The following is a 12,553-nucleotide window of genomic DNA, read 5'->3' on the forward strand; positions in this document are numbered from 1 at the left end:
CAGCAGTAAGTTGGGTATAAACCTAGTCCTGGTACCTAGTAGAGGTGAGTCTACACTCTTCAGACCCATTTTCATGTAAATCATGTTCTTACTCATGTTCTAGACTCTAGGAGTCTAAAGCGGAGACCAAAGCCTGGGCAAGCTAAGATATGCCCTAAAGAACTTTTCCCTTATTTACATATGAAAAAAGATGGAGACGAGGTTAGATGAAGACACAGGTCCATCAAGTCCAACCTATAACACTAACGTATTGATCCAGAGGACGGTAAAAAAACTCATGAGGCTGATGCCAATGTACTCATGTCAGGGGAAAAAAAAATCCTTCCCGATTCCAAATCTGCCAATCTGTATAAAACCCTCGAAGAGAAATCCAACTGCTTATACCTCGTCTTCCATGAAGAGTTGGCACACACATTAGATGGTTGGTGGAGACCACCAAAGTCTGTCCTCATACCGGCATGATATTCACCAGGGGCATAACTACCGGGGTAGCGGCTGCCACAGGGCCTGGGACATTAGGGGACCAGTGACAGCTGCTACCGCTGCGTTTTTTTCTTTTTTAATAGGCCGTTACCGGCTAGAGTTACTCCAGCCGGTGATGGGCCAAATTTACTTACCGATCCTGGCAGTGGATCCGTAAGTATTGCTGCGGGCACCACAAACATCATTATTATACGCAGGGGGGTCTTTTCAACCCCCGAGTATAATGATCGGAGGTCCAGGGGAGGTAAGGGAACATAAAAAACCATGTTACTTACCTCTCCAGGCAGGTTCGGGCCTACTTCTGTGACTCTCCCTGACGTCACATGACCGGGGCCTGCCCAGGTCATGTGATGTCCCGGACATCATTGAAGATGGCCGACACCACTGAGGACTAAAGCAAAGCCGGGGATAGGCAAGTAAGGGTCAGTTCACACGTGAACTGCCCGCGCGGGTTTTGACACGGAGAGAGACGCGGTGAGCCGAGTCTCTCTCTTGTCAAAACCCGCCTGCCGCGACCATCGCGGTCGCGGCTTTCCCCTCCGCTGTCGGCTCAAATGAATGAGCCGACATAGGAGGGAGCTGCCGGGGGCGGAAGCCGCACGGCTGAGCCCGCGCGGCTTCCGCCTGAAGAAAGGGCATGTCCTTTCTTTTCTCTGCTAGAAAAGCCCGGTGGTCTACATAGACCACCATTGTAAAGGGGCGGATTTTGAAGCGAAATCCGCTGTCAAAATCCGCCCCTTTGTTCACATGTGAACTAGCCCTAACATTGTTTTTTATGTTGGTACTCCCTTTCGGTCTCCAATTATTATACTCTGGGGTCTGAAAAGACCCCAGACTATAATAATTGTTCATGGGTGTCCACAGTGGGGCATAATGTGTACTGGGGCCACTATGGGGTATAATACTGTGTGCAAGGGCCACTATGGGGGATAATACTGTGTGCAGGGGCCACTATGGGCTATAATACTGTGTGCAGGGGCCACTATGGGGCATAACACTGTATGCATGGGCCACTAAGGGACATAATACTGTGTGCAGGGGCCACTAAGGGACATAATATTGTGTGCAGGGGCCACTATGGGGGATAATACTTTGTGCAAGGGCCACTATGGGCTATAATACTGTGTGCAGGGGCCACTATGGGGCATAATACTGTGTTCAGGGGCCACTATGGGCCATAATACTGTGTTCAGGGGCCACTATAGGCTATAATACTGTGTGCAGGGGCCACTATGGGCCATAATACTGTGTGCAGGGGCCACTATGGGCCATAATACTGTGTACAGGGGCCACTATGGGCCATAATACTGTGTGCAGAGGCCACTATGGGCCATAATACTGTGTGCAGGGGCCACTATGGGCCATAATACTGTGTGCAGGGGCCACTATGGGCCATAATACTGTGTGCAGGGGCCACTATGGGCCATAATACTGTGTGCAGGGGCCACTATGGGCCATAATACTGTGTTCAGGGGCCACTATGGGCTATAATACTGTGTGCAGGGGCCACTATGGGCCATAATACTGTGTACAGGGTCCACTATGGGGTAGAATAGAGAGCGCAGGAATGCGGGCGGGGGCATGTCAAAAGTTCGCCACTGGACCCCGCCGTTCCTAGTTACGCCACTGATGTTCACTGTATCGGTAGGGATTCTTTTTGGGGTTTTAGACAATGCACATTAGGATCAGCAATGCTATGTATAGACGGTCACACTAATGGAATGTAGAAGACTATATATAAATATATACCACAAGTCTAGCCGCAACGTTTAAGAACTGACCCTGCTGGAAGAAAGGATCAGCCAATGTCATGAGTACAAGACCCAGATGCTCCTACAAAAGTACTAGCACTTGTGGAGTGATCAGAAGCAGGCCTTGGACTCGTGCCCGCCATCGATGCTGCTGGAAGTGGACCACCAAGAAGAACTGCGGCCTGCTTCTTTCCCTATCAGTAGATTCAGAACAGCTGATGATGAATGGGTACAGTTAAGATCCAGAAATTCTTCAGTTTAGCAGGAAGCATATAATCCCGTAATAAACCTGCTCTTCCCATGACCTTGGTGGATGCAGCCGATCGTAGATGAAAGCACAGAGGGGTTAAAGAATTTCACGAAGCCTCACAAAAGATGGAAACATCTCCCCACATGGTTTCAATAAAAACTACCAACGCAGCAGATACTGGCCGAGCACCAAATTACACATAAAAGTACAATGCAGATTTCTGGATTCGGTCTCAGATTGATGTTTGATGCCAGTGATAAATTGCAATGCTAGCATTTCCCGTTGTATTTTTAGGAGAACTTTTGCAAACACAGACAATATCTGCATAAATGGAGGCTTTATTAGGAGTCTGGCAGTCCTGTTCATCAGGTCGGGTCTGGATGGCCGTTCTCCAGGGTTACATAACACATCTATTGGCTTTCATCACAAAAGTTTTTTACTAACCTTCAGTTGACCTTGGATGATTCCAAAGTAAAATGAGTTATAGTCTCTAAAGGGAAAGCAAGAGTAATACCTTCAGCAAACTAGCCAAAGGTAGACTACACTGCAGAGCGGTGGTCTACCATATGTGATGCCATTTGGAAACCAATCTCCCAGCACATTATGCTGTGTGAAGGCCTACTGTGGGGCATATTATACTATGTGGGGGCTCACTGTGGAGCATATTATACTGTGTGGGGGCCACTGTGGAGCATATTATATTGTGGGGGCCACTGTGGAGCATATTATACTGTGTGGGGGGCCACTGTGGAACATATTATACTGTGTGGGGGGCACTGCGAAGCATATTATACTGTGTGGGGGCCACTATGGAGCATATTATACTGTGTGGGGGCCCACTGTGGAGCATATTATACTGTGTGGGCCACTATGGAGCATATTATACTGTGTGGGGGCCACTGTGGAGCATATTATACTGTGTGGGGGCCACTATGGAGCATATTATACTGTGTGGGAGCCACTGTGGAGCATATTATACTGTGTGGGGGCCCACTGTGGAGCATATTATACTGTTGGGACCCCAGTGTGGAGCATATTATACTGTGTTGGGGCCCAACGTGGAGCATATTATACTGTGTGGGGGCTCACTGTGGAGCATATTATACTGTGTGTGGGCCACTGTGAAGCATATTATACTGTGTGGGGGCCACTGTGGTGCATATTATACTGTGGGGAGACCAGTGTGGAGCATATTATACTGTGTGGGGACCCAACGTGGAGCATATTATACTGTGTGGGGACCCAACGTGGAGCATATTATACTGTGCAGGGCCCACTATGTGTTTTTCTTTGAAGACTAAAGATGTTAATGTCGGAGTTGTTGTTTCCAAAATAAAACTTCAGTATTAAGGTTAAATTGCTGTGTTGGAACTTTGCAATAAATTACTGGGTTCTGTGTTGCAGTTTGGGCACTTGGTCTTGTGCTCAATTCTGCATTGTGAATTTCTGCCTCATTGCTAAGTTATCACCTTTTTTGTTGATATGCAAATTTGATATTTGGAGCAACAAGTCCTTTGCCATTGCTCTAAAGAGGTCAGCGGCAACACCCTCATTGCTCCAAAGAGATCATCTGCTGACAAAAAACAATGTTATTTCACCAATGGAGGCAGCGATTTACAAGGGGTCAACACGGTTTGATTCAGGTGACCCTAACATATCTATGTGCAGGGCTGGGGTCCAGTGACAGACTCCCCTCTAAGGATATAAGCCTTTAATTCTTTGCTGCTATTAACATTGGCATTTACGGGGCTACACAGGATTGGAGTTATTTTAAAGGTTACGAGAAAGTATGGCCACGATTCCTGATCCATCACTTCTAAAATATTTCACAGTGAAAACTTCTAATTTGTTTTGCTAAACCCTTATAATGTAAGACGTGTTTGATTTTGGCACAATGTGGGGGTTTAGCAGTGAGTCACATAAGCCGGTGAGGGCTGACGGATGATTGATGCTTCCTCCCACATCACTCCGCTGTAATTTGCACTTCAATAAGAACAGCCATGAAAAATTCTACTTTTTCTGGTCTTGAAATATCTTACATAACCAAGTTATTATTGCTCAGAATTGCAGAAAGGTGAACTCTTGGCTATCTCTGACAGGGTGACAGACTCTATATGGAGTGACAGCGCACGTGCCCAACTATTTTTGACTTGCACATTACATAGTTCTCCATGAGCGCTGGGCAGCGAACAGGAAAAGTAGCAAAGCCGCAAAGTGAGCAAAAACTTTCTGGTCAATAAAGGAGTTTTTCCCAAATCGAGTTTTCATAATGATGACCTATCCACTAGTAACAGCTGATCAGTGCGGGGGCCAGGTGTCCTGCAGATAGGTCATCAGTCTGTAAAACTGATTTCAGGTGGGGCCCATGTAGCGTTTTACACTCACTGCATTTGATTGTAATGAATCCCATCCATAAATTGCAGAAAAATACACGGGGCGGACACGCTGCGATTTCTGAAACCATTGCAGTTTTGGAAATCGAAGCATGTCAATAATATCTATGGAAATGCTGGGACTTTCTGTGAAAAGTGGTGTGGGAAAAACCGTGATGTGTTGCCGCTGTGGTTTTTCCCAGAGCGCTTTTTTTGCTGCAGCCCTAGCCAATCACATCCACACATTGAAGAAAAATATGCTCAGTGGAAATGCTGCGATTTCCAAAACGGTTTTTGGAAATTGCAGCATGTCCATTATACCTATGGAAACATTCACGGTTTCCCTATAGTTATAATTGAAACAGAAAGTCCACAGGGGAAAACTCAAAAATTTGAGAGTCTTCAGTAGTTGATACCTTTTTTAATGGCTGACTACAATGATGACAGATTGCAAGCTTTCGGGACTCCTTAGGTCCCTCTGTCAGGCATAGAAAACACAATTTGGTTAAACTATGCCTGACGAAGGGACCCAAGAAGTCCCGAAAGCTTGTAATCTGTCATCATTTTAGTCAGCCATTAAAAAAGGTATCAACTACTGAAAATTCAATTTTTTATATTTCATATGCGTTTCCACCACGGTTTTTCCCGCATCACTCTGGCCCTCTTCTCTTGAGATCTGAAATACCAGACCTAAGCAATGCTCCAATGTACAAAACCTGAAAAACTGCACGTGTAATAAATTCCATTTATGTGGGATTGCTTAGAAATCTTCCTGGGTGATATCAGATTATAACATTAAACAACACAGCGTAGTTTATAGGATCTGAAAACAGACTCAACATCCTTTCACCACCCGCATCCGGCTACTGGGAGTTGACTCATTTGTCTGAGGCTACGTATAACTCAATAGGAGAGATTTATTAGGACTGGAGTATTCGACGGAGAACACACTCGTCCCAAATCGGGGGTACTCTCTGCTGGGGCCATGCGGCTGCACGGACGTCTACCCTAGCTCTTACCTGGTGTAGATTTCAGGCATTATTTAACTGGAGGATCATAAATCTAATGGGGCCAATAGGCCCACCCATGGCACACCACGGGTCCTGAAAAGTAGCAAGGGTGGCGGAAAAGAGAAAAAAAAGTCATAAAAAACTTAATTGCTCAAAGACAAAAGAGTCAAAAACAAATACCCTGTTTCCCCGAAAATAAGACCCCCCCCCCCCCATTCACCTTCTGGATCACATACAACCGGCAATCATGCCGGCGCTCCGCTAAGGAAGCATCAGCATGACTGCCAATTGTTCCCCGCTCCAGCCGCTGCATAAGACATCCCCCGAAAATAAGAAAGGTCATATATTTCGTTAGATAATTAATTATAAGAAAGTGTCTTATTTTCGGGGAAACAGGGTAAGTAAAAGTTAAAGGTGTTGTCCAGACTGAAATTTTATTTTTTAATTAGGCTGGTGGTCCGATGCCTCCCAGCACGGTCCGGTCCTGCAGCTCCGTTATTTTCCTCCGGTGGACGTCCCCACCACACGCGACTGCTAAGACCAATCAGAAGCCTCAGCGGAAGGGACCCGGGACGTCAAAGCCAGTGAGGACTTCTGTTGCAAGAAGACAGCTAAGCGCCAGGATCGGACCATGCTGGGAGGACATTGGAGCACCAAGGACAGATGAGGGTTTTTTTGTTGTTGTTATTTTATTTTTTCACCTCTCCAAGTCCAACTATAGCGGTTCCGAAGAGTGGAAACGAAAACGCTAGTGTGAACCTTGGTTCATATGTATAGCAATGTGTCTGTGTAAGCAATGAAGAGTCCAGCAAGTAATGGACCTCCAACAATCAAATGGAAAGGAGTATGACTGCAAGATCAGACTACACAGTGCTCAATTGTAGTCTGTTACCATAGAGTCACATAGGTCTGCATAGGCCTTACGTACCACAGGCAAACCTGATTAAATTTTTTTATTTTATTTTAGATGTAATGGAACATAAATCTATATCAGAATTTCTGTCTGATGAAACACAGATGTTAAATACTGGATCACAAGAAGGGAAACGGCAAATGATCTGACAGAAATACACAAGAAAAGCTGGATTGGCACTTTGGATGGTAATTATTTCCTACAATGGGTTCGAGCAATTTAGTGGAAAATGCTAATTGTGTATTGTCCTCGGCTCTTTCTGTAGACGTCTCAACCACAAAATTTCCTCTAGAGAACGGCTTGGATTACACTCTATAACTCACACCATCCATTCTGGATCAGTAAAATATTCGTCAAAAAGTAAAGTTTTAATTAATGTAACGGGAGAAATTCTCCTCCCGCCCTCCCCCACCTCCTCCAGCTGCCCCTTTCCAAAAAAATTAAGGATCAGGGACTTGTAGGGTCAGACACATTAGCGGCAATCAATGAAAGAGTTAGGGGAGGCGCTAGGGCCATGTCAGGGTCATGTCACCCATCAGTCCATTGTGTTCTATTATAGCCCAGTAATCCTGCCCTTAAAGGAGTCTGTAGGACTGTAACATTGATGGACTATGTTTGACCAATGGAGGAGCAACTTCGGTCACCCCAGCTAAATGATATGAAAGGATTGCGGGCGTCAGGCCACACCAAATAAACCCCGATGGCCTACCCTAACATACCCATTAACTGGGTCACTGACTATTAGATAAGTGGTCATCGGCGTCAATTTGGTGCCTGTTTATCTGATGCTATGTTGAGTAAGTTGGAGCACAACTATTGGGTTGTGGATCAGTACCTGGTACCGGGTCACAGGATGCTCTTTCAGGTGTTGGTGTTATACAAGACACTATCAATGAGAAGCAACGTGGCCAGGCAGAGGCACAACTTGACGTTCCTGGGCGCCACTGCAAAATCTGTAATGGGGCCCTTGCCTACCTTGAGTAAGTATATTTTATGTGGGTCCAGGGCCCCATAGTTACTTCTGTAACCACTATAGCTACATCCCTATGGCTGGGAACTAACTAGAGTCTTCCCACCACTTAGAGAGACAAACACTAAGACAATGCCCTTGGCTGTCCCTCTTGCTGCACCCCCAATCCCCCCACAACTATCATGACTAGCTCATCTCATTATTGGTGCTGGACCCCAACATATCGACCCACCTACAAGCTTACCCTCACCCTCACTGCCAAGACCAGTCTAATCGCTGATCTAATGTTAGGGGCGACTGCACCGTGGATTCTAGTCTGGTTGGAGATCTTTACAACTACACTTGACCAATACAAATGGTAGTTCCAAGCAACACAATAGCCTGGGGAACTGATCTGGGGTCTGCCGACATAGGGTCAAAGAAGTGAACTCTGCTGTCACCTTTTCTCATTGTACACAAAGGAATTTCAGTATCATTCAGAGGTTTTCCGATGATATGATGGTGGTTGGGTATAGGAGGGTCAGCCATGAGGACATACTGGGTAATTGGAAGATTGGTACGGGGGTTAATGTCTGATCCTGAACGTATGGGTATCAGAATCAGAGTCAGTAGGCCAAATCGCTGACTTCATTTCCTGTATTTTTCCACATCCTGACTGACTCCTTCATAAATGGCTGACACCCACTGACGTAAGAAGAAGTTACATATACAGGACTTTATCTTCCTTTACAAAAGTAAAGAACATGACAGAAGAAAGCGTCCATCATGTTATTTTTTTACTTTACAGTCAATGGTTTATTCACGGCAAAAATATGTGAACGTAAAAGCCAACTTAAAAAAAATGGACAAAGAAAAATGCAAGAAATTCATGCTTTTTACTTTTTCAACAAGCCGAAAGAAGCCGTATACTGTATACGACATGGCTGATATACACGTTAGTAATGAAGAGACGAGAGCACCAGGATACAAAGCTATTAAATAAGCCATGAGTGGTACCAGTCACAAACTTTCCCAAGCTGAAGCCATTATCTCTAGTCGGATACACTCTGCAGGTGGCGCCAAACGCTGCACGCGGAGATCTCCAGCAGGGAAAGGGTCTGGAGTAGGGATCCGGTTAATTACTAGCAGGTGATGCAAGCGGCAGGCCCCAGCGGGAAACGCGTAGCCGGGAGCTGCCTGACGCAGCAACGCATCCTCATTCCTTAATTAAACGCTCATTAACTTGGCATCCTCCAAGGCTTTTCCTTCAGAAGTTGCTGTAACGTCTTCTGGTATCTGCCGGCAGCTTCTAATACTAATGAAGAGGCCCGGGCGTGAAGCGAGGTAGTCCAGCTATGGACGTCATAGTCTGACATAAAGTATAGAGAGATGTGCTTCGATGTGACTATAATGGAGGTCACAACAACGACTGTGTACGGTATGTCAGGTTTACACTATTGTACACAAAGGTAAATTGTACCGTATCCCAAGATACAATGTCTTTCTTTGTGTAGATTTTATGTCAGGATACGGGGGATATCCATTGTCCTGAGACATGTAGACTACTACTCAATACAATAATATAATATAACCTGAGGGAGGAGAAGATTTATCAATTTACTTAATTCTCGAACAGTTTTCTGGCATAAAGTCCCGCCTGTGAGCCACACATCTCCTCAACACAAGCGCCACGTGTGGCATGAGACCCCTCTATTGCCTTTCCAGCATTGGTCTACCACTTGGATCTATAACCGATACTTGATAAAGGGTCTTTACCTGAAACGTTGCATTGCATGTGACAAATTGTGCATTAAACAGAACATGTGCTGAAATACTAAACCTACATATGACCCACAACCCGTGTGCTCCCGACTACATGCAACCATTGGGAGAGCGCAGCTTCAGCCTCTTGCCTAGTTGCGACATAAAGTGTTGCCCACGTTACTTTCCCGAAAAGGGGGCCTAGTGGGAACGTAGTGAGGTGTCAAGGATGCTGGAAATTAGGGCTGGTCATTTAATCGGTTACTTTGATGGCTGCATAAAGCAGCCTGTCATACAAATGAATGCCAGGCAAGCTTAGGAGACTTCAATAGGCTTCCGGCTGTCATTGCAACAGATCTCGTCCTGGGTGTCGGTGATCCTACCCAAAGTGGTGGCACCCGGGCACTGATCATGGGCATTACCACTGGGTCTCTGTATAATACTGCAGAGACTTACACAGTTATGGCAGCCACTCAGCTCCTTAGTGGCGACCATATTTCAATACGTGACAGTGCCGTACTATTAAAGCGGATGTCGGGAAGGGGTTAATATAGGATATCCACTTTTCAAAGAAAATATTTTAAAACCTTATCGTTGCCAAACCTTGATGTAGGTAAATCCTGGTTAGCTAGCCTTCTATAAATACCTGCACCAATTGTGGGATCATTAGGGGAACATGATTTTGGGGTCCAGGCCAAAAGGACTATTTAGTATCCCCTTTAGCAGTGTCAGCTGATACACCCCAGGTCACGTACTCAAAGACAATAACAGGGAGCGTTGTGGGGTAGGGGAGTTCGTGGCTGCCATATAGGCGCTCATCGCCAACCCTCAAGTGGTAACTTACCTATCAGTATATTTTTGCCATATTGGAGTAAACCAGAGTACCAACACCCAAGACCCCAGTGCTTCAGGGCAAAAGAGATGGCCACTGAGCCGCTGTGCTGTGAACCTTAAAGGGGTTGTCCCATCACAAGGATCCTATCTATACTGCTAGTTTATGTGGATATAAGACTTTTCCTAAATAAATTGCTTCAGCAAAACTGCTTTGTTTGTCCGCTATCTTAATTTATTCACTTCATTGTTTACACTCAATTTCTATGGCCACTGGGCTTATCTGCTCAATTCCCAAGTGACCCTCAGGGAGGAGGGAGGGCCTGAGTGCTCGGCCTTAGCTCTGAGCTGTTTATATCTGACAAGCTCCTCAGATAGGGGAGGGGGGAGGTAAGAGCTTTGGCATTTCTAATTCTGGTTTAATTGAATTTGACTGATAAGGGCTGAGATAAGGAGTCCGTTACCTCTGTATGTAATGCAAGCTGACTCAAATCCACCTCTGCTACATCAGCTTCATACTGTGGTAATGCATTTACAACCAATCCCTCATTACTGATTGCAAACATAGCAGATAGCAGAGCAAGTGAAACCCCGCCCACCAATGTGCCGAGAAAACCAGGAAGTGAACAGAGCACAGAGCCTGCAGGTTGGTGAACAAGGGTTATGGGAATACCCCTTTAAAGGTTTATTCAGACAACGCAATGTGGGCGTCATATAAGGACCACAATGTAGCTGCAATGCAGTCTAATAACTCAAATTCAGGAATTCAGAACACCCACAAAAGAGGTGTCTGAACATGTTGTATATGCTGCACATATTGTATAAAAGGGGTTCTGCAGGTTTTTTTTCCTGGAGTCCAGGGAAGATGAAAAATAATAATAAAAAAAACCAAAAAACATACACAGACTGTTAAAATGAAAAAAAAAGAAGAACGTTCTGTTACTCACTTCTAAATAATTTTCCACTCCTAGAACTGCTTGAGATTCTGGTGCTCTGACTACTCCGCTGGAAAAAAACAAAGCAAAAATAGAAATAAAAAAAACAAAACACATCTCAGACTATGGAAAAATACAATAAACCGGTGGTTGAAAGATTACTACCATAGGAAACAAAAAGATGGAATTGTTTGTAGGTTTGTTTTATTTGTTTTTATGGTTTCTAAACAGCGCCCCTCGTGTCCATAGGCTGTGTCTGGTATTGCAGCTCACCCCGTCATCATACTAGCAGAAAACATGAATGCAAAACTAATATACCGTACACACACATTATATATATATTTATAGTTAGGCAGGTAAAATAAAAATAATATTGTATGACAGTATCCATGAGAAATCCGTAGGCCGCGGGGTTTCACATTTATACACAAATGACTCAGATTAAGCACCAAGAATTCCCCTTAGTCAGCAGAAAGATCCAACATTATACACCCAGGATTGTTTCACTGCTTACTAACCTGAAACTGGTTCTTTCTTCACCTAATTCTAACGACGTAACCAAGTGTCAGAGCTGAAACCTATGGACGTATCGCATTATTCATAGTCTCTGACTCTCCCCCCCTTGTCCCGTCTTTCCTCTTCTTCTCTTTACATTTATGTGTTCTCAGTTCTGTCTGGGTTTTTATTACTGTTTCATTGTTTTTAGGTTATTCTTTTGCTTGTATGTGTAATATATTTTTGGAAATTTAATAAAAATTAGTTTAAAAAAATATGTATCAACGCACAATAAACAAACAATCAGATGTAATGTGATGGATACGGAGGGCGGGGTGAGGGATTTGGACATGATACACTTATCTCTACTGACATGTACAAGGGGGGAGATTTACTATAGAATGCGATTGTACATTTTGCACCCCCAAAAATTTTTTTATTGTGTTTATGGAACCTCAAGTTTAGAAAACGGTTGCTAGATAAAGATATGTCTAATAAGCTACAAAAACACGGAGTGCAGACAACAGGTTCTTTCAAGGATGACCCACTGGCGATGAATTTGGGGCAGCTGGACAGTCATGGGATAGCTCATCAATATCAGATCAATGGAGGGGTCTGACACCCAGAACCCCCCACCAGTCAGACTGCAGTATACTGTGGTCTCTACTCTGTATACCCAGCACACTGCCATATGTGGAGTACGGGCTGTGCCTGGTATTGCAGTTCTGCAACATTCACCTAAATGGGACTAAACTGCGAATACACTAAGTGATAAATGAACATGTGATGTCACATGACCTGAA

At 44.7% G+C, this 12,553-nt stretch overlaps 2 protein-coding genes across 2 annotated transcripts in view; one reads left to right on the forward strand and one right to left on the reverse strand.

Annotated features, from left to right (window-relative positions):
• Positions 1-12,553, forward strand: part of INTS11 (integrator complex subunit 11) — a 527,013-nt gene that overhangs the window by 55,121 nt on the left and 459,339 nt on the right. The gene's annotated exons all lie outside the window — the stretch shown is intronic.
• The window catches only part of PUSL1 (pseudouridine synthase like 1), a 41,298-nt gene that overhangs the window by 25,944 nt on the left and 2,801 nt on the right, over positions 1-12,553 (reverse strand). Inside the window, exon 2 of the mRNA XM_075278442.1 lies at positions 11,268-11,325. Within this exon, the coding sequence (XP_075134543.1) occupies positions 11,268-11,325 (58 nt within the window). The remainder of the gene's footprint in view (positions 1-11,267; positions 11,326-12,553) is intronic.

The sequence above is a fragment of the Leptodactylus fuscus genome, chromosome 6, assembly GCF_031893055.1.
Source record: "Leptodactylus fuscus isolate aLepFus1 chromosome 6, aLepFus1.hap2, whole genome shotgun sequence".
NCBI lineage: Eukaryota > Metazoa > Chordata > Amphibia > Anura > Leptodactylidae > Leptodactylus > Leptodactylus fuscus.